Consider the following 19,373-nt stretch of genomic DNA (forward strand, 5'->3'; position numbering starts at 1 on the left):
AGCTGCCTGCACAATTGCTTCAGCAATTCTTTGCTGGTCTTTGGGGATTACCCGCCCCCTCACTCTCCCCCCCCCCCCAAGATACTTCCAGCATTTCTTGCTGAGAAGACTAGGGCGACATCTGCCGTCCCCAGGCCTCTTGCAGTCTGGTTCTTGCGCCCAGCCTCTTTCCTCAAAGCACAGAAGGGCAGAGTGGGCCCTCTTTGCCAATGCTCATCCCCTTGGAAATGCAGGGCCACCTCAGCGGGCAAGGCAGCGCCATGCCAGCCTCAGGGAAATAGCAATAGCCCTTAGACTTCTATCCCGCTTCACAGGGCTTTCCAGCCCTCTCTGAGCGGTTTACAGAGTCGGCATATTGCCCCCAACAATTTTGGGTCCTCATTTTACCCACCTTGGAAGGATGGAAGGCTGAGTCCACCTTTGGAAGCTCCCTTGAAGGGTTCCTGATGCTGCTGATGTTGAATGATGTGGGTGATATTCATCGGATTTTGCTAAAGCAGCTCCACGGAATTTAAATAATGTGGCTGAATCATATCTGGAGGTTTGCATCTGCCTCGGGAACAGCGGAGCTGCACCCTGCTCAGAGTTCAGCTCCAGAAGGCTTGATTGGGGGTGAGACCCCCAGGGCCTCGTTCCCACTGTTTGCCCCTTAGGGTGCTTTCTTTAATGAGGGAGAATCCTTGCAGATGGACAGTTGAGGGGCTCATCCAGGCATGTTCATCACGGAGTAATTACAACTGGCCAGCTGCTGGACTTCCATTCCCAGAATGCCCCAGCCAGCCTGACTCCATGGATCTTCTTTCCAACTTCTGCAGCTGAGTGTTTCCCACTCAAGAGAAGAAGGCCTTTCATTAATGGTGACTTCTTGTTCCTACAGTCTGAAAGAATTTCTCCCCAAAGAATACATCAAGCAAAGAGGAGCTGAAAAGAGAATATTCCAGGTAATTAAAAAAGGGAGTCTTCTACCCCCAGCCGGGATACAGCGTGCATCCCACTGTTCCTTTCCTCTCTCTCTCTCTCTCTCTCTCTCTCTCTCTCTCTCTCTCTCTCCCTCTCCCTCTCCCTCTCCCTCTCCCTCTCTCTCTCTCTCTCTCTCTCTCTGTGTGGTTTGTGCAGCCCCACGTTGGCTTTGTGGCATTCTGTCAAGTGTAAAGGAAACAGGTGTTCTTCCTCTCTTTTGCTCTCTTTGGCAAACTTCCTACCCGAAATTATAGTTTTGTGTCTGGTTGGAAGACTGGTTCGCTTTTCAGTGCGTTCTCTTCAAGAAAGGAGGGTGTTTAATAGCTTCTGACTGCAGTGTAGAAAGCAAAGAAGGGCCATCCTTCCTAAGAAGGAAAAAGGAGCCTTCTGAGGGTGGAATGGATGACAGGTTTTAGGGGTTTGGGGTTCTGCTCAGTTCAGTGCATGGGGAGGGAGGATGTGAAAGGCCCTAAGGGGGCTAGAAACCCTTGTATGACTAGCTGCATCCAATGCAGCTTTTCTCATCAAATGCCCTCCAGATGTTTGGAGCTAGAATTCCCACCATTCTCAGTCAGCGTGAACAGTGGGGACCCTGGAAGTTACGGACTGACACATTTGGTTGGGAAACAGCTGACGAAAAGCATGGGGCTTCATCTGCTCGGTCAGGATCTGCCGCCTTCCCCAGGGTGATGTGTTCCAGATGTTTTCAGTCTCAATTCCCACCACACCCAGGCAGCATCTGGAGGGCACAAGACAAAGGCAAAGGCTGACGCTGATTGAAACTCTTTCGAGTTTGGGAATTAGAAATATTCCTATTGTAGCAAACTGAGAGCTGTTTTTCCGAGCCATGGCCTGCGTGTGTTTCGGGTCCTTCCTAATCTGTGTCTTGGTTCTCAAAAAATAAAATGCTACTTAAGATCACTTTAACAATTCCTTTCAAACGAAACTGAGCAGGAGTGACTAAGATACCAGTCTCAGATCTGTTGAAAATAGACAACTAACTTTTACTCCGGGCTTCACTATTTGTTACTAAATGTGTTACGAGATTCACTATTTAGGGAGGGAAGGTTCCAGGAGGCAAGCAAACTTTTGACATCTGGTTTGCTAATTAGTTGGCATAGGGACCAGCCTCTCCTCCAAGTTGCAATCAGTTGCCTAATCTGGTTCGCTCTAAACGCAAGGTGAGTGAGCATCCCCTTGTGCTGAAGCCAACATTTATAATTGGCCTGGAGGGGAAAGTATAAAGAGGTGCTACGAACATCCAGGACAGCTTGAAAAATCCCCATTTTCTGCTCTTGATAGCACAAACTTTGGCCGCCTACATCAGGCATATCCTGGAATATGCCAAGCGTCAAAAATGTGATGCGAAACTCTTTCAAGAGGCCTATGGAGGCATGATGAGACCTGTCTTCCAAAGGCTGAGGAAATATCTTTCCATGCGTGAATTTCACATCTTTGAAATATCACTGGTACCTCAGAGGTTAATGAAAGCTGACGTGAGCTGCAGAAAACAAAATACCCTCGGCTGACTCTCTCAGATGCTAGGTTGAAAAAGGAAGGGATGTAGACCATGGGCAAGGACGATGGAGAAGAGAGCATGGCTGAGAAAGGGAGGTCAGACAGTGAGAAGATTTATTTATTTATTTATTCAATTTGTATGCCGCCCCTCTCCGAAGAATCAGGGCGGCTCACAATGCATTTAAAATCATTATAAAAAACATTTAAAAATTAAAAACATTAAAACCCATTCACACCATTCATGGCTGGATCTCGCCGGATCGCAAGAGTGAGATCAATGGCCCCAGGCCTGCCGGAAGAGCCAGGTCTTCACCGCTTTCCGGAAGGCCAATAGGGTGGGGATGGTCCGGACCTCAGGAGGTAACTGGTTCCAGAGAGCCGGGGCAGCCACAGAGAAGGCCCTCCCCCGCGGGCCCGCCAGCTGGCATTGTTTAGCTGACGGGACCCGGAGGAGACCAACTCTGTGGGATCTTACCGGTCGTTGCCCATTTGGCCAAGATGGCCCATTTCACCTCAGACCCTTGCCCAGCTGGGGCTGGTCTGTTGAGACTTGTCAGGTTATGGATCTTGATAAGCGAATAAATTAAAAAGTTCAGAGGTGACTCTCTCTAGCAGCACCTTGAAAGTCTGCCTGTTCCACAGCGAGTTAGGCCTTCTAGGAGGTTTCAGCTTGACAAAAATAGTCCTCTTTACCACAGGAACACAAGAATTGCGGAGAGATGACAGAAATAGAGGCAAAAGTGAAGTACGTGAAGTTGGCCCGGTCTCTGAGGACCTATGGAGTCTCCTTTTTCCTGGTGAAGGTACGATTTGGACTTGAATTAAATTTACTCAATGAGATTCAATGGTTGGTGCTTGCAACAGTGAAGAATATGTTTTATAAAACCTGGATAAAGAGTTGACACCTTTTTTAACTCACAAAATTTAGAGTTAAGGGAAGAACTGAAAGACTTTCCTTTCCTCACTTGGTCTTGGCCAAAATCCATTCCTGATCTGGATCGGTACATCTGAATGATTGGACTGGGTTTGTCCTCATGTAACCAGATGCCAGAGGCCAAGTGCCATTATCATAAAGCCAATCTGAGGTTCCTAGTCCAAACACTGAGTAGACATAGAGCAACCATGGCAACTTTAGGACCTGTGGACTTCAGCTCCCAGAATCCCTTATGCTGGCTCAGGAATTCTGGGAGTTGAAGTCCACAGGTCCTAAAGTCACCCACCTCTGACTTAGAGTAATCACAACATTGACAAGTCTGATTGACATTTTGGCATCTGGTCATAAAGCCAGATGAGGGCGAAGTAAACACATCCCTCTTTTCCCTGACATTAAACTGGGCCAAATTTGAATTTGCAGTGTGAACTTGGCTGATAATTTGTGTTCTTAGACCCCACTGAAAAATTAGTAACGAAGTTCTGCGTTGGCTGAACCATCCCTGCTTTGTGTTTCCAGGAGACCTTCCCTCTCCTGATTGAGAACATGGCCTTTTCTGGTGGAGTGGCACTTTGTGGTTAGCCATTTCCTTTCCATGTTCCTTTCGGGTGAATTAACCACCTTGCAAAGGAGCAATTTGTACGCCTGTGGTTTTTCCCAGAATGCTGCCACACAAGTTGTGTTTTTTCTCACAATCGGAGTCCTTCGATGTTCTCCTAACAGGTGACTTCCAACTGGTACCACGGGGCACCAGAGGAAGACAACAATTCGGATAATTATTTGACGGCAGTGATATGCTGGGGTTCTTTCAATTAAAAACACACATTCCATTCTTTGAACGCTTTCCTTCTTTTTAGGGCTGACTGAAGCAAATGGCAATGAAGTCATTTCAGGAAGAGCGGTGTGAAATGTCTGGCTGTGATCGATTTATGAGGGGAGGAAAGCAGAGAATTTAAAAACCTGAGCTGTTTAACGAATGCTCTGAATGTTTAATCCACTCTGCTTTGAATGAATTATTGTAATTTGGGGAACTGAAATGAATTATAATAGCAGACGTGGCTTTCTCTTTTTACACTTGTTTTACTGAAGGTCAACCGCTTGCATTTCCTCAAAATTTAGTTGCTGAACCATTCACGTTCTAAGGAGAGCAGTCAAGATTAGAGTCCATATCCCAATTAACTTATTTTTAACTTATTAAAACATGAGCTAGAATTACCCTTTTCTGGAGCCGTGAGCCAAAGTGAAGTATGCATATAATGCACCAAAGAGCACACCAATGAACTCGGGACTCGAGCTGTGGGTCATGGAGGAAAGGCTGGGATTTGGGGGCTTAGAGGGAAGGCCTAGAAGGGGAAAGAGGACGGGGGTCTAGGAGATCATGGGTGACGTAGGAAAGTGGGGTGGGATATGGCAGTCTTGACTGGCACTCAAGGCAGGGAGATTCAGTAGCGAGAGAAGGAAGGGTTTCTCGACACATACAGTATTAATCTATAGAATTTGCTGTTCTCAGATGCATCATAGATTTAATTTTTGAGAGCAATAAAAGGAGGTTCAGCCAGTCCACAGGCAACCAGGGTCGGACTTGGTGCTGCACTTCATGACTGTTTCCTGCTTTCTGTTGGGTGGAATTGTGCGACCGCCTCTTGATGAGCTTCCTGGGTCCACCTGCTTGGCTTCTGAAGGACACCAAAGCTGCACCAGATAGGCCTTCAGCTGGATCCATCCTCTGGAGTCTTCTTACATTCTTCCAATTTTTTTGTTTTGTTTTGTTTTGTTTTCCCTTCACAGGAGAAAATGAAAGGAAAGAACAAACTGGTCCCACGTTTGCTAGGAATTACCAAGGAGTCTGTGATGCGTGTGGATGAAAAGACCAAGGAAGTCTTGCAGGAGTGGCCTCTGACCACTGTGAAGCGCTGGGCGGCTTCACCCAAAAGCTTCACCCTGGTAATTCGTGGTGGTGAGAGTGAAGCCAAAGAAAAGTCTCCCAAATTGGGAGTCCCAATCTTGAGGCAAATATCGCTGTGTCTTCCCTTAGGATTTTGGGGAGTACCAAGAGAGCTACTATTCGGTACAGACCACTGAAGGGGAGCAGATCTCTCAGCTGATCGCAGGTTACATTGACATCATTCTCAAGAAGGTACAACCCTTCGGCTTCTGTTGGGGGGGCCCCACCTGCTCCCCCTGTTACCTTGAATGTGGAGGAGGAGGGACAGCCTTGAACTCTGCATCCAGGCAGCCGTCCCAGCCACCTGTCCCCAAACTGCCAAGCAGTGGGGAATGGGGGGCATTGGGTTGGGGGGTGAGAGGGGGCCTTTGGTGACTCTCTTCCCTTGTGGCTTCCATTCCATACCTGTATGAAGGTAAAGGGAGGAGGTGAGAACCTATCCATTTTCGTTCCCAAGACACTTTGCAGGGTCTTTCCTCCAGCCTCTGTCCGGCCATGGTTTGGGGGACAGGGCATGTCCTTAGGTGCTGGTGGTGGGAAATTGCCCCGACCGTGAGCTAAGCCTTGGGGCAACTGGCCAGAAGCCTCTCTGGTGAGCCAAAGTGCCTGTGATTAGAGCCCCGGCCGGGTGGAGCCTGGAGATCCCTCCAGAGTGGGCTGGTGGGTGTTCAGACCCCTTTGCAAAAAGTGGGATGGATTCACAAGACACAGGAAGGGACCAAAAACCTCTCTTGGCCTTTTCTGCAGAAGCAAAGCAAGGACCGCTTTGGGCTGGAAGGAGATGAGGAATCAACTATGCTGGAAGAATCCGTCTCTCCCAAAAAGTATGTGGAAGAGGGCTTCCCTCCGGCAGGCCTTGAGAGCCCCTGAGCTGTCATGCGCCTTTATTCCAGTCTTGCCTCCTTTTCATGAAAGCTGCTCTTCTTCCCATCTCCAAGGTCTTCCTTCCTCTTTGCGTCTCTCCAATACGGGCCTCCTTACTGGAGCGTGTCCGATATGAAGTCCCTAAGGGGATGCAAGCTTTTGGGGGCCCTGGAGCAGCTCATCAGGCATCGGGGTGGCTGGGTGGGTGGCTTTTTGTGGAATTGGAGGTGGTGCACAGCCCTGTTCCCAGACATGGAGGAAGTGCTGGAGAGGCAGCATCGGGTTGTGCCTCAATTGCTCCCCGTGGGAAGGATCACAGAGGGCAAAGAGCTCCCTTCCCAGCTGGGTTCTGCCCTTCCTTCGGCAGGTCGACGATTTTGCAGCAGCAGTTCAACCGCACCGGAAAGGTGGAGCATGGCTCTGTGGCGCTTCCGGCCGTCATGCGCTCAGGCTCCACCGGCCCAGAGACCTTCAACATGGGCAGCATGCCTTCCCCACAGCAGCAGGTGACGGTCGGGCAGATGCACCGGGCCCACATGCCCCCTCTGGTGAGCCCCTCCCCTCCCGCTCTGAGCAAGGGGGAGGGTCCCTGGTGGCAGAGCCCTGCTGGGAAGCCCCTCTGCAGGAGGAGATCTGCTGAACCCGGCTGGCTTTTCTCAGACCTCAGCCCAGCAGGCCCTGATGGGCACCATCAACACCAGCATGCAGGCCGTCCAGCAGACGCAGGCAGACCTCACTCAGATCGACGACCTTCCGCCTTTAGGAAATGACATGGTCAGTTGGCTTTGGGGGGGGCGGGGCAAGGGGAAGACCCTCTCTCCAAAATCAACACTGGCCTGGGACTTCTGTTCTTTCTCCACATTCAGGCTCTCTCAGCAGCCCCTCTGGGTTTCAGAATGCTTTCGTGCCTATGAGCATAACGGTCCCCCCTTGGCCATTTTCTGAGTCTCCTGTAGGAAAGTCCTTGGTTGTCCATGTGTGAATTGGCCCCTCCAGGTGTGAAAACACTTCTTCCCCCCAGGAAGAACAGGCCTGACCCAGGGAAATGGTGTGAAAAGATTGCCCTTGTTTGAGGGGTCAGAGCCATCCTTCTGGGGAGCCCTGAATATTGAGGATTCCCAGGAAGTTTCTTAGCACCAGGGTAGACCTCTAATCACAGTTCCCGTCTAGTGAAGTCTTTCCAGAGCTGGTGCTCTCCAGATATGTGGAACTCAATCCCCAGAATCCTTCACTCACTTGGTAATTGCTAAGGATCCTAGCAGGTGCCCATCTGTCCGAAGGCCACCAAGTTGGAGAATGTGGTCCAAGGATTAGCAAACCTAGAAGTTAGAAGATGTCCCATGGTCTTCTAAGCTGGCATCGGTGGTCTGCCTTTCTCTCCAGGCTTCCAGAGTTTGGGTCCAGAACAAAGTGGACGAGTCAAAACATGAAATACACTCTCAGGTTGATGCAATCACTGCAGGGACAGCTTCCGTGGTGAACCTTACAGCAGGTAAGGAGGCCACATGCTCTGTAATGGTCCTATGAGGTTGGTGAGTGTAACGTGTATCTTTCCAAAGTTCTGAAGGAAGCATCTGTTGAGTTGACTTTGGTCACCATTCCCATCTCAGTGGGGCATTCAGGAATAACCTCTCAGTGGGGCTTGCAATAAACCCCAAGGCTGCTCTGGGCCAAAGCAGAAGATGCTCTGGAACAGTAAACAGCAACAAAAATCCAACAACCAGACCCACAAAGTCCAAGTCTCTGAAGGTTGGGCCTCTGTAATGCCTTTAGACGTTGGGCATCTCCTGGTCTGCTTTGCTTGGCAGGGGACCCGGTCGACACAGACTACACAGCCGTGGGCTGTGCCATCACCACCATTTCCTCCAACCTCACGGAGATGTCCAAGGGGGTCAAGTTGTTGGCGGCCCTCATGGACGATGAGGTTGGAAGTGGGGAAGACCTGCTGAAGGCCGCTCGGACCCTGGCAGGGGCCGTCTCAAACCTGCTCAAAGCAGTGGAACCGACATCAGGAGAGGTGAGACCATGGGGCAGAAGGGCAGTGGTTGCTCTGGTTGCCCCCTGCAGGAAAGATATCCTGGTCATTGTTGTACCCTTCTGGATTGTCCACAGAAAGGACTTTGCTATGGTGGAATTGCAGCAGCTTGGAGAATTTCTCTTCCTCGGGTAAAACTCTCATCTTTCCTACTTTCTGCCCTTCCAGCCCCGGCAGACTGTTCTGACTGCGGCCGGCAGCATCGGCCAAGCCAGCGGGGAGCTGCTCAGGCAGATCGGGGAGAACGAGACAGACGAACGTTTCCAGGTAAAGCTCCCCTGGGCCCCCTTGAAGATTTCTGTACCAGGATGCCCTGCGGATGATCTGAGCCTCTTCTCATGGTTCGGCCCTCTTTCCCTCCTTCCTCTTCCCCAGGATGTCTTGATGAGCCTGGCCAAAGCTGTGGCCAATGCCGCCGCCATGTTGGTACTGAAAGCCAAGAACGTGGCTCAGGTGGCCGAGGACACCGTTCTGCAGAACAGAGTGATCGCAGCTGCCACGCAGTGCGCCCTCTCCACCTCGCAGCTGGTGGCTTGTGCAAAGGTGCGTCCAGAGAGGGGTGGGCAAGGCAGGGTGGACAAGATAGTTCTAGCTTCTTTGATACTGCCCGGCTGTGGAGAGCTGGATGGACATCAGTGGTCTCTTGGTCAGTTGTTGGTGAGGTCGAAAGAGCCCCCGCCCTGCTGCGGCGGCCAGACAAGCCTTCACAGACCAGATGCCCTGCGCCCTGCTGCTCACCTCTCCTGGCTGCATGTGCTTTGCTGCAGGTGGTGAGTCCCACCATCAGCTCCCCGGTGTGTCAGGAGCAGCTGATCGAAGCCGGGAAGCTGGTGGATCGCTCCGTGGAGAACTGTGTGCGGGCGTGCCAGGCTGCCACAGACGACACCGAACTGCTCAAGCAAGTCAGCGCGGCAGCCAGTGTGGTCAGCCAGGCCCTGAATGACCTCCTGCAGCACGTCCGCCAGTTTGCCAGCCGGGGGGAGCCCATCGGGCGCTACGATCAGGCCACCGACACCATCATGTATGTCACCGAGAGCATCTTCAGTTCCATGGGGGATGCCGGTAAGCATCTTGACATTTTTTGACACCCTCGGCCCCTGTCTGGAAGAAGCGAACCTGCCCACTCGGCCTCTTGGTCACCCAGCTGGGTTGGCTACCAGAGGAGTCCCTGTGCCCCAGACATGGGGGCACTTGTTTCTGTGGCATTTTGAAGACCTAAGTATGTTCCGCAGGGGTATTTCTCTCCACGCCCATCCCTGGGAGTGCTTGAGAGGAAATCGTCAGTTTTAGAGCATGGGGGAGATACAAAAGCAAACTCTGAATCCCATTGCAGGGGAAATGGTGCGGCAGGCCAGGGTGTTAGCGCAAGCAACTTCAGATCTGGTGAACGCCATGCGCTCAGACGCTGAGGCAGAAATTGACATGGAGAACTCGAAGAAGCTCCTGGCAGCTGCCAAACTTCTTGCCGATTCCACAGCCCGGATGGTAGAAGCTGCAAAGGTACAACAGAAGCCCAAGCGCACCAGTGTGGCTGCCAGGGGTTCCCAGCCAGTGCTTAATTTGGGGGGGGGTGACTCCCCCTTAACACGAATGCTGAGATGGGCCTGATCCCTCCCGACTTTTGTCTTTGCGATTGGTGTCCCCCAGGGAGCTGCTGCCAACCCCGATAATGAAGACCAGCAGCAGAGGCTGCGGGAAGCGGCCGAAGGGCTCCGGGTGGCCACCAACGCAGCCGCCCAGAATGCCATTAAGAAGAAGATTGTGAACCGACTGGAGGTGAGGTTTCCTCCTCTTTCTCCTTGGCTGAGTTGTTGGCCCTGAGCTTAGACCAAACGTTTCAGGCAGCTGCTTTCTGCCCCGTCCACCGGATCGGTGGCAATACACAGCTGGGGGAGAGAATGCCCGTCAGCCTGGACGTTTGGACCAGCTTGCGAGGAGGCTGCATCTCGGCCTAACCATCCTGTGAAAGGCAAGCGGATGAGGTGGCTTCGTGGGAGCCAATGCCCAGAACGAGTCTGGGTTTGTAAAGAGAAAGGAAGGTTTCCTTTCAGGGTTTCAGAACTGAGTAAATTCTGCCAGCCTTGCCTTCTTAGTAGATCTTCCAGTCTTCCAACCTGGTGGTCTGTCCCCTCCCCACCAATTCTCGTCTGCTGGCCCCACCCCCACCCCCCTTTCTTCTCTCTTGCCTCTCCAAGACTTTCCAGACCCTCCTTCTTGCAGGTGGCAGCAAAACAGGCAGCCGCAGCCGCCACTCAAACCATCGCAGCCTCGCAGAACGCCGCCATTTCAAACAAGAACACGGCAGCCCACCAGCAGTTAGTCCAGAGCTGCAAGGTACTAGGCCGCTCGGACTGGGAAGAAGTTAAAAGAGGGAAGAGGGGCCTCCTCATATCTCTTAACGTGTCCATAGCAAGGCTTGACTTGAGGAATCCCGTGAAAACACTCTCTGAATAATCCCAAGAGGCCACCTGGACAGGCAGATCTTCATGGGTTGGAAGCTGCTCCAGTCCCGGAAATCCATTCTGGGTGAACTGCTTTCCTTCAGCACTCTGAGGCCTTCTTCACACAACCTGTTTGACTGGGTCTCCGAGGGGGTGGAGGCAAAGCCTCTTCTGAAACCTCCACACTGGAATTAAATGACCAGCCACTCAACCCTGACCTGGCTAGACCTGGCCTAGCCTCAGTTTCTGGCCCATCAAGCGACTGCTCCCATGTTGTGCCAACTCTGCGCCATTGTCCACTCTGTGATAGAAGTGGTTGGGCTCTGCCTTGAGCTGTCCTGTTGGAGAGCCAAGCGTGCCTTCCTTCTTTCTCCTCTGGGCAGAACGTGGCTGACCACATCCCGCAGCTGGTGCAAGGCGTGCGAGGGAGCCAAGCGCAGGCGGAGGACTTGGGCGCCCAACTCGCCTTGATCAACTCCAGCCAAAATTTCCTCCAGGTAGGCGAGTTGGAGGGAGGACGTGGGGTGGGGAGGGGCCTTGCTCTGCAAGACGAGGGGCCACCAAGGCCAACCGTGGTTGGTCTTTCTTTCCCCAGCCAGGGAGCAAAATGGTGGCTTCGGCCAAAGCAGCAGTGCCAACCGTGACCGACCAGGCGGCGGCCATGCAGTTGAGCCAGTGTGCCAAGAATCTGGCCACCAGCCTGGCAGAGCTGAGGACGGCCTCTCAGAAGGTGGGCAGAAGCCGCGGGAGCCCTCCCAGATTCCTTCCCCATCAGTTTCCCCCCTCCTTTGGAGGAGCTTTGTGCTTGTGGTGAGAGAGCGGTGAGGATGTGTTTGTTCATCCCTCTTGCGCTTAGGCACACGAAGCCTGTGGTCCCATGGAGATCGACTCGGCCTTGAACACCGTCCAGACCCTGAAAAATGAATTGCAGGATGCAAAGATGGCGGCCCTCGATGGACAGTTGAAGCCTCTTCCGGGGGAAACGGTACATGGAGAATATCACATGAGGCTTTTTTAAAAAACAATGTATATACTAACCAAACTAAAATTTGAGGGATTGCATTTAAATATATGTTCAGTTCCTTCCCTTTGGATAGTTCATAAAGGTGGCTCCTTCTGGCTAATACAGGCCCAAAGTGTTGTCCTGAGATCAGATGGCCTGGGCAGACTAGGAAGTATAAGCTTTTCCCAATAGTTCAAATAATTTTATGGCCCTTTTAACCAAGAGGTTTACAAGTTTTGTTTTAAGAGGGTCAACCAGGATGGAATAACTTCTGGAAAAACCAGCTGCATTCCAACAGCAGAATTTAACTCCGAGGAAAGATGCCCAGAATTAGCATTCATTCCATTTGAGTGTTGAACAAGAGGTTGCCCTTCAGTGGCGAAGTCCTGCTGGCAGTTAATAAAAGCCGTGACTGATGAGAGAGATGCATGGAGAAGGTGCCCTTTTCTGGGGCAGAGTTGAAATATTGGGGGTGCCACTCTTACGGGAAGGAAATCTGTGCCAGTCTCAGAGGGTGCCACCTTTGCCACATCTGGGAAGAACCTTGGGAAGGTTCATTACAAGGTCGTTTCTGTTCCTCAGCTTGAAAAATGTGCCCAGGATTTGGGAAGCACCTCCAAAGCTGTCGGTTCCTCCATGGCGCAGCTGTTGACCTGTGCCGCCCAAGGCAACGAAGACTACACAGGTACAAAAGCTTTTTGCCCTTTCAGCCGTGCTGCCCCAGGTGAGGCTGGGGGAGCAGGAATCACGGCCTTACCCAGTCATCTCACCTCAGGCGTTTGGCCCATGCACACAACCAAAGACTTGCAAAGACAGTATTGTTGTTGAGAACAATTCATAGAAGTTTGCAAACTATTCCTAAAGATGAATCCAGAGGCACTCCATGGGCTTGGTAAGAGAGGGGGATGGGGGGCAGGGCAGCTTTCTCAGGAAAACAATATTTTGCTGGCCCCCTGTGGTGGGCAGAGGCTGATGGATCAATGCTAGGCTCAGAGAGGCTTGGATCTCCCCAGGATCTCTTGCAATAAAAGGACAGCAAACATTTCTCACACACAGTTGGAACCAGACTTTGAATCAATGCGCATAAAGCAGCTCTGGAGACCCAGGAATGGTGGGGTGCCGTGACCCAATTTCTTCTGGGCCACACATTTTAATAAAGCGACTCCCCGATGCTGAATCAGCTGTTTATTTTACCCAGAAATCAAGGATTTGCAAGAGCAGATCATTTTCTGCAACGGCCCTTGAGGGCTCCTGGCCGGTTGGCCAAAAGATTTACGTATCGATGAAAATGCTTTTGTGTCGATCACGTTGCATCTTGGCCGGCTTGTCCACGGGAGATTCCGAGGTCCAGCTGATCAGGCTAATTAGAAGGGCTTCCCTTTTGTGTCTTGCAATGTTTTTAATCTAATTCTCTGTCTTTTTCCTTGCCATATAAATTTGGTAATTGTTCTATTTAATGTTTCAAAAAAAGCCTTCTCTAATTTTATACTAGCCTTCTCTAGTATAACTTGGAAGAGAAATAGTATTTTGGGCAAAATATTCATTTTGATCATAGCGATCCTTCCCATAAATGAAATTTGTAAATTTTTCCAATTATCTAAACCTTCTTTAATTTGCAGTAGTAACTTGTCATAGTTTTCTTCTTTAATTGAGGAGCATCTTACAGTAAGCCAAATCCCTAAGTATTTTATTTTCTTGGTTATTTGAATTTTTGTGCTGTCTTCTAATTCCTTCTCTTGTTTCTTTGTAAGATTTTTAGTTAATAATTTAGATTTAGATTCATTGACAGATTGATTGAGGGCAGGAGATTAGTTAAGGGTGGCTGATATGACATTGCCTCTCTTCTCCGGCTCTATTTATTCATGATCTGCTTATTTTATGTGCCACCCTATTTTAGCCAACTCTTGGCAATTTACATAAATAAAAGCAGCACCATGCCATTCAATAAAATACAGAAAGGAGCAGACAATAAAGACAGCCATGTGCCTCCTGGCTTGTAAGCGGCCTGCAAAACTTGTCAAAGGCTTTCTGAACAGCGCCATCAAATCTTGGGGTGGGGAAGAGGTTCCCACGGAGGGGGGGCAGCTCCAGAGAAGCTCTGCCTTCTCGCCTCCTACCTCATGATTTGAGGTCCAGGACAGCCTCCCCTCGAATCTCTCTACAGAAGAGAATGGCTGCATGTCCTGCTGGCAGCCCCCAAGATGCCCGTTGGCCTCTCTTGTCTTCTCCTTGGGACAGGCAGGGACAGCCTGCAGGCTGCTGACCGGACTTCCCCACTTTCTTCCTCCAGGGGTGGCTGCCCGGGAAACGGCCCAGGCACTGAAGACCTTGGCACAAGCGGCGCGGGGCGTGGCCGCATCCACAGGCGACCCAGTTGGGGCCCGCGCGATGCTGGACTCTGCGTGGGACGTGATGGAAGGCTCCGCTCTGCTCATCCAGGAGGCCAAGCAGGCCCTGGTGTCTCCGGGGGATGCCGAGAGTCAGCAGAGATTGGCCCAGGTGGGTGCAGAGCAGCTAGAGAGAGGAGTGGACTGCCGCTCGCCTTGCCCCAACTCAGCTGCCACCCACATCAGAACCGCTCCTGGCAAAAGGGGTCATGTGGCTGCGGCCACTCGGACTGTCCGGCTGCTGTTCAGAACTGTCCCCCTCACCTGCCTCCCTGACCCAAAATTCTCCCCGAGTCCAGGAGTGTCTGCAGATTGTGCTCTAAATGATCAGGCCAGAATGGAGCAATTGAAACTCTTCCTCTTATATTTCTGTGTGTTTGGGTGCCATCTTGAGATTTGTAATCCCCCCCATGCAAGACCCCCCCCCCCGCTTGAATCCCTTGAATTCTCCTTCCATCTGAAACCACGTTGTTTACCCTGTAACGCAGTTTACTCGGCCTCCTTGCTTGCGAGTCTGCTCCCTGGTTGTCCTGGGCTTCAGAGAGCCTGGCTCCCTCCAGCGGCCTCGGGGTCTGATCCAGCAAAGGGGGTTCAACTGTCAGAGCCTCAGGAAAAAAGGTTGGGGGTCTTGGGGCTACTTGCCGTCCTCTGATTCCCCTCGCCTGGCGGTGTGTCTCATTTAGGTGGCGAAAGCCGTGTCCCATTCGCTGAACAACTGCGTCAACTGCCTCCCTGGCCAGAAGGACGTGGACGTGGCCCTGAAGAGCATCGGCGAATCCAGCAAGAAGCTGCTGGTGGAATCGGTGAGCCACTTCCCCCGTGGCCAAGGAGGCCTCTTGCGAGTCTGCCCCTTTCTTTGCCAGGTCCCTTTGCCAGGGTATCGGGGCAAGTGGTGGTGTCCCCTGAAGGGCTTTGCGTGGGTGTGTCGGGCCTTTCAAAAGAAGGGCGGCATAAAGCATGGTGATGGGCTTCTGGTCCTTGCATTGCCCGGAACGAGGCCGGGGTCTGTGCAAACTGAAGCAGAACCCACAGAGTTTTCCCCTGTTCAGCAGTGCCTGTGTCCGTCTGTGGCCTTGTCGAGGGCGAGCACGCAGGGCAAGACCCGGGTGCTTGGTGACGTGCCAAGGCACAGCCACGGCTTCCTAATCCCACCCTCCCCTTGCAGCTGCCCCCCAGCTCCAAGTCATTCCAGGAAGCGCAGAGCGAGCTCAACCAGGCAGCGGCCGACCTGAACCAGGCGGCTGGGGAAGTGGTGCACTCCACGCGGGGCCAGAGCGGGGAGTTGGCGGCCGCCTCAGGGAAGTTCAGCGAGGACTTTGATGAGTTTCTCGACGCGGGGATTGAAATGGCTGGCCAAGCTCAGGTAGGTGCCTTTCCTCCCCTCCCCCTCCCGGGCATAATGGCCAAGGGCAGCCGAGTTGCTTCTCTTGGCTTGTCCTGCTAAAGCTGATGCTGGAAAGGTGCATTCTGGGAACCTGAGAAGAATAGAATTGTCCTTCCAGCCAAGCTCTATGCATCCATGCAACTTTCTAAGGCATATTATGGTTTATCCTTTCTCTGGGACGTTTCTCTGGGTCTAATCTACCATTGCAGGATTTCCTAGATGCTGCTTAGCTGTCTAGTCATGTTTAACCACTAAACTCCTGCTTAGGGCCCAGGGCGACATGCCAGATCCCAGGGCTCTAGGGGGGTCCCTGCATCTCCCCACTCCGCCCTTGCCCCCTTCAGCACAACCGCTGGAAGCCCACCGTCTGGGTTTGCTCTCTCAGCCTCCTGCCAAGGATCGTCCCTGCAGCCTGCAGCCTAATTGGCCCGTCCTTTGTGCCCAATGGATTTGCTGGGCAGGGCAGCCGCTGGACCAGCTGTGCCTGGTGATTCTCTGTGCCAGGCAGAGACGGGGCTGCACAGAGGCTGGGAGGCTCTGCCCTCCGGGCTGGATTTCCCAGTCAAGGCCCGATTGTCAAAGCATTGTCTGCTCAGCTGGGGGTCCTTGCAGGCAGTGGTGATCTGGGTCTCTGTCTGCACCGCCCTACCCAAGTGGGACTCCCTCCGATGCTGCTGGCGCCAGGAATAGAGTTGGGGGACTCGGCTCTCCGCCCAAGCAGTCAGCCCCTGCGGTGCCTTCTCTGCTTCACAGACCAAAGAGGACCAGATTCAGGTCATCGGGAACCTCAAGAACATCTCCATGGCTTCCAGCAAGCTGCTTCTGGCAGCCAAGTCTCTGTCGGTGGACCCCGGCGCTCCCAACGCCAAGAACCTCTTAGCAGCGGCTGCCAGGTGAGGGCTGCGGTGGGCCTGGGTTGGGTGCTGGAGCAGCAGGGCAGAGGATGAGTGGGTGAGCTGGAGGGCTGCTCTCGGGGGTCTTCAGCTTCTCCTCCCGCTTTGTCCCCAGGGCGGTCACGGAGAGCATCAACCAGCTGATCACCTTGTGTACCCAGCAAGCGCCTGGCCAGAAGGAGTGCGACAACGCTCTCCGGGAACTGGAGGTCTGTCCTTGGCTCACCACGTTACCTTTCCAGGCAATTTTGTGGGGTTGGAGAGCATGAACTGCGTGGCTGTGGCTCCTGGGCTTCCCCCAGAAAGAGCGTTGTCTTGCGAAGGTTGCTTCCTTCTAGTTTGCAGTGAAGCCCCTCTGAGCGATTGGATGACTGGTGGGTTCCTGTCCATCCAGCCTCAGCAGCCGGGGTGGCAGAATTGGGGGGAGGGGTCTATGGGCCCGGCCATCATCCAGGAAGACTGACCGGGGTCAGCTGGAAGTCCTTGCATTTACTTGGGTTGGGCTGCTCTCCTTTCAGACCGTGAAGGAGATGCTGGAAAATCCCAGCGAGCCCGTAAGCGACCAGTCTTACTTCGACTGCATTGAAGGCGTCATGGAGAACTCCAAGGTAGCCCTTCCCAACTCTCTCCCTGGGAAATCCATCCGGGTGGACATAGTGCAACTGAGGGGTGGGGTGGGGGAGAGGAGGGAAACTGGAGGGAGGCCCCAGAAACGGGGAAAGGCTGGACGGCTCTTCCGGAGATGGTACCTCTTCTCCAAGGAAGGGCCGGGAGGTCATCTCCAGACAGAGTCCCAAGGATGGCCTTCTCACACGGGCTCTTTCCGAAGGTGCTCGGGGAAGCGATGGCCGGCATCTCCCAGAACGCCAAGACCGGGGACCTGCCTGTCTTCGGGGAGTGTGTGGGGGTGGCTTCCAAGGCTCTCTGCGGTCTCACCGAAGCAGCGGCTCAGGTGGGTTTGGGTTGGTGTTGAATCCACGCTGGGACCTCCTGATTTCCTTCCGGCCTTTTGTGGGCACTTTGCAGGGATTTGGGTCCAATGGGTTATTGGGGCAGGGGTGGCATTTGGGGAACCTGCGGATTTTATTCTAGCCTGGTCACTCTGTGCCTTCCCAAGCAACTACGGTCAGTTCAAGTTGCCAGGTTCACAGTTGGGCAGCAAATGCCAACCTTGCTTGAAGATGGTTGAGGCGGGGACCTTGAAAGCCCCCTCCCAAACAGTCATGAAATATGTGGGATCCGGCCCGAGGGCAGCTCTGCAAATGGGCTGGCCAAAGTCACGCTTCGCATTTCCCCGGCCTTTGGGGGCCCCTGGACTTCTGCTTTGCCTCTGAAATGTGTTGAAATGCCAGGGAGTCTCCTCTTCGCTTCCATTTGCTGAAGCCCCCCCCCCCCCCCTGTTGTTTGTCGCCTAGGCCGCCTACCTGGTGGGCATCTCAGACCCCAACAGCCAGGCTGGTCAACAGGGCCTCGTGGATCCCATCCAGTTTGCCCGTGCCAACCAGGCCATCCAGATGGCATGCCAGAACCTGGTGGATCCAGCCAGCAGTCCGTCCCAGGTAATGCCCCCTTTGGGACAGGTAGAACAGCAGTTGGTCAGCAACACACACACACAGAGAGAGAGAGAGAGAGAGAGAGAAGACTGTTAATACTCCCAAGATGGTTTAAAAAAGAAAAGAAGGCCCTTGTCCAGCAGAAGGTTGCCTCTGGGAAAGGCCTTTTCGATCAGAGGAAGCTTCTACTGAACCTGGGACCTTGGCCAAGACATGGGTCTCTCCTGGGTCACCTCTGCCCTTTGGCATCGCTTTCCACCTGCTTGCTCCTTGTGACCAGCAGAGGGTATGCCGCGTGACCATGGAGTGCCTGGGGGAGGACAGATTTGATCTTTCCCCGGGCGATGGCCTCCATCTCTGCTTCTGTTTCCTCTGACCGACAGCTGCCCTGCCTGGGCTCAGATAGACCATTCCTGCCCCCAGATCCTTGAAGAAGGATCCACTCCCTGGATTCCAGGTGTGCAAAGCCTGAGTCCCCCCCCCCTCTCTGCCTGTTTCAGGTCTTGTCGGCGGCCACCATCGTGGCCAAGCACACATCTGCCCTGTGCAACGCCTGCCGCATCGCTTCATCCAAAACAGCCAACCCTGTGGCCAAGAGGCACTTCGTCCAATCAGCCAAGGAGGTGGCCAACAGCACAGCCAACCTGGTGAAGACTATCAAGGTGGGAGAGCCGCGACATCTTTGAGCCCTCCAACAGAGACGAAGTGGGGGCTTTGAAAGAAGCCAGAGAAATCTGCAAGGGGGGGGCAGCGGAGGGCCGGCAGGGAGCAGTCTCTCCGAGTCCCTCAGGAAGCCCAGGGCCGTGAAGTGGATATTTCCTGGCCATCGTCTCCAGAAGCTTCCGGTTCTCCTGTTACAGGAAAGAGAAGCTGGAAAGGCAGGAACCAGGAGTGAAAAGTGGGCGGTGTGGAAAGAGGCAGAGGGGAAACTGCTCCCGTTGGGGGATTTTTTAATTTTCTTCCTTTATCCTAAGATTTCTTTCAGACACCTTATTGGTGCCTTATTCCATTATTCTGCAGTCGATTTGTTATTATTTAGTGCCAACCACTTTATGAATGAGGTTTGGAGTAAGATTGAAACATCCTAAAATCCCAAAATGGTCTTCAACAACGATTTAAAATAAGCCAGTTGTGATAAAAACAGAAATCTCAAAGAAGCCAAATCTAAACATTTAGCAAACAGGAAAGAAAATGCAGATAATGTTTCATCATGAATGTTTCATTCATTCTAGTTTCAAAAACTAGAGAAAGCAAATAAGGTTTTGCAGCCTTCTGAAAAGGAACATATGGAGCGTATCCCTTCGCTGCTTCTACTTGACCAAAAAGATGGAAACCAGAAAGAAGTGTGGTTTTCAAGGAAAAAGAAACTTAAGGGAGTCAGATCTGCCCACTGAGAAATCTCTGTAAATGCTTGTGAGGAAACTTCCTTTCCTTTAAAATTTAAATGCTAGATGCAGAT

The 19,373-nt window shown here is 52.6% G+C and overlaps 1 protein-coding gene across 9 annotated transcripts in view; it reads left to right on the forward strand.

The window, feature by feature from the left end:
• TLN2 (talin 2) overlaps positions 1-19,373 on the forward strand; it is a 67,304-nt gene that overhangs the window by 27,144 nt on the left and 20,787 nt on the right. For 5 of the 9 annotated variants that reach the window (XM_087877962.1, XM_087877965.1, XM_087877961.1 and 2 more), the window contains exons 8-35: positions 878-941; positions 3,177-3,281; positions 5,198-5,353; positions 5,445-5,546; positions 6,102-6,178; positions 6,586-6,766; positions 6,879-6,992; positions 7,602-7,710; positions 8,027-8,235; positions 8,422-8,520; positions 8,629-8,796; positions 9,021-9,315; positions 9,587-9,753; positions 9,901-10,029; positions 10,474-10,587; positions 11,078-11,191; positions 11,290-11,424; positions 11,551-11,679; positions 12,280-12,382; positions 13,988-14,196; positions 14,768-14,887; positions 15,250-15,447; positions 16,222-16,361; positions 16,477-16,570; positions 16,880-16,969; positions 17,191-17,313; positions 17,777-17,920; positions 18,415-18,576. In XM_087877962.1, the coding sequence (XP_087734088.1) occupies positions 878-941; positions 3,177-3,281; positions 5,198-5,353; positions 5,445-5,546; positions 6,102-6,178; positions 6,586-6,766; positions 6,879-6,992; positions 7,602-7,710; positions 8,027-8,235; positions 8,422-8,520; positions 8,629-8,796; positions 9,021-9,315; positions 9,587-9,753; positions 9,901-10,029; positions 10,474-10,587; positions 11,078-11,191; positions 11,290-11,424; positions 11,551-11,679; positions 12,280-12,382; positions 13,988-14,196; positions 14,768-14,887; positions 15,250-15,447; positions 16,222-16,361; positions 16,477-16,570; positions 16,880-16,969; positions 17,191-17,313; positions 17,777-17,920; positions 18,415-18,576 (3,850 nt within the window). Of the gene's footprint in view, positions 1-877; positions 942-3,176; positions 3,282-5,197; positions 5,354-5,444; positions 5,547-6,101; positions 6,179-6,585; positions 6,767-6,878; positions 6,993-7,601; positions 7,711-8,026; positions 8,236-8,421; positions 8,797-9,020; positions 9,316-9,586; positions 9,754-9,900; positions 10,030-10,473; positions 10,588-11,077; positions 11,192-11,289; positions 11,425-11,550; positions 11,680-12,279; positions 12,383-13,987; positions 14,197-14,767; positions 14,888-15,249; positions 15,448-16,221; positions 16,362-16,476; positions 16,571-16,879; positions 16,970-17,190; positions 17,314-17,776; positions 17,921-18,414; positions 18,577-19,373 lie in introns of all 9 variants that reach the window. The other 4 variants (XM_087877958.1, XM_034409367.3, XM_034409366.3 and 1 more) reach the window with 1 other exon arrangement.

Source organism: Pantherophis guttatus, chromosome 13 (assembly GCF_059756535.1).
Source record: "Pantherophis guttatus breed Tessera chromosome 13, ASM5975653v1, whole genome shotgun sequence".
In the NCBI taxonomy this organism is placed as follows: domain Eukaryota; kingdom Metazoa; phylum Chordata; class Lepidosauria; order Squamata; family Colubridae; genus Pantherophis; species Pantherophis guttatus.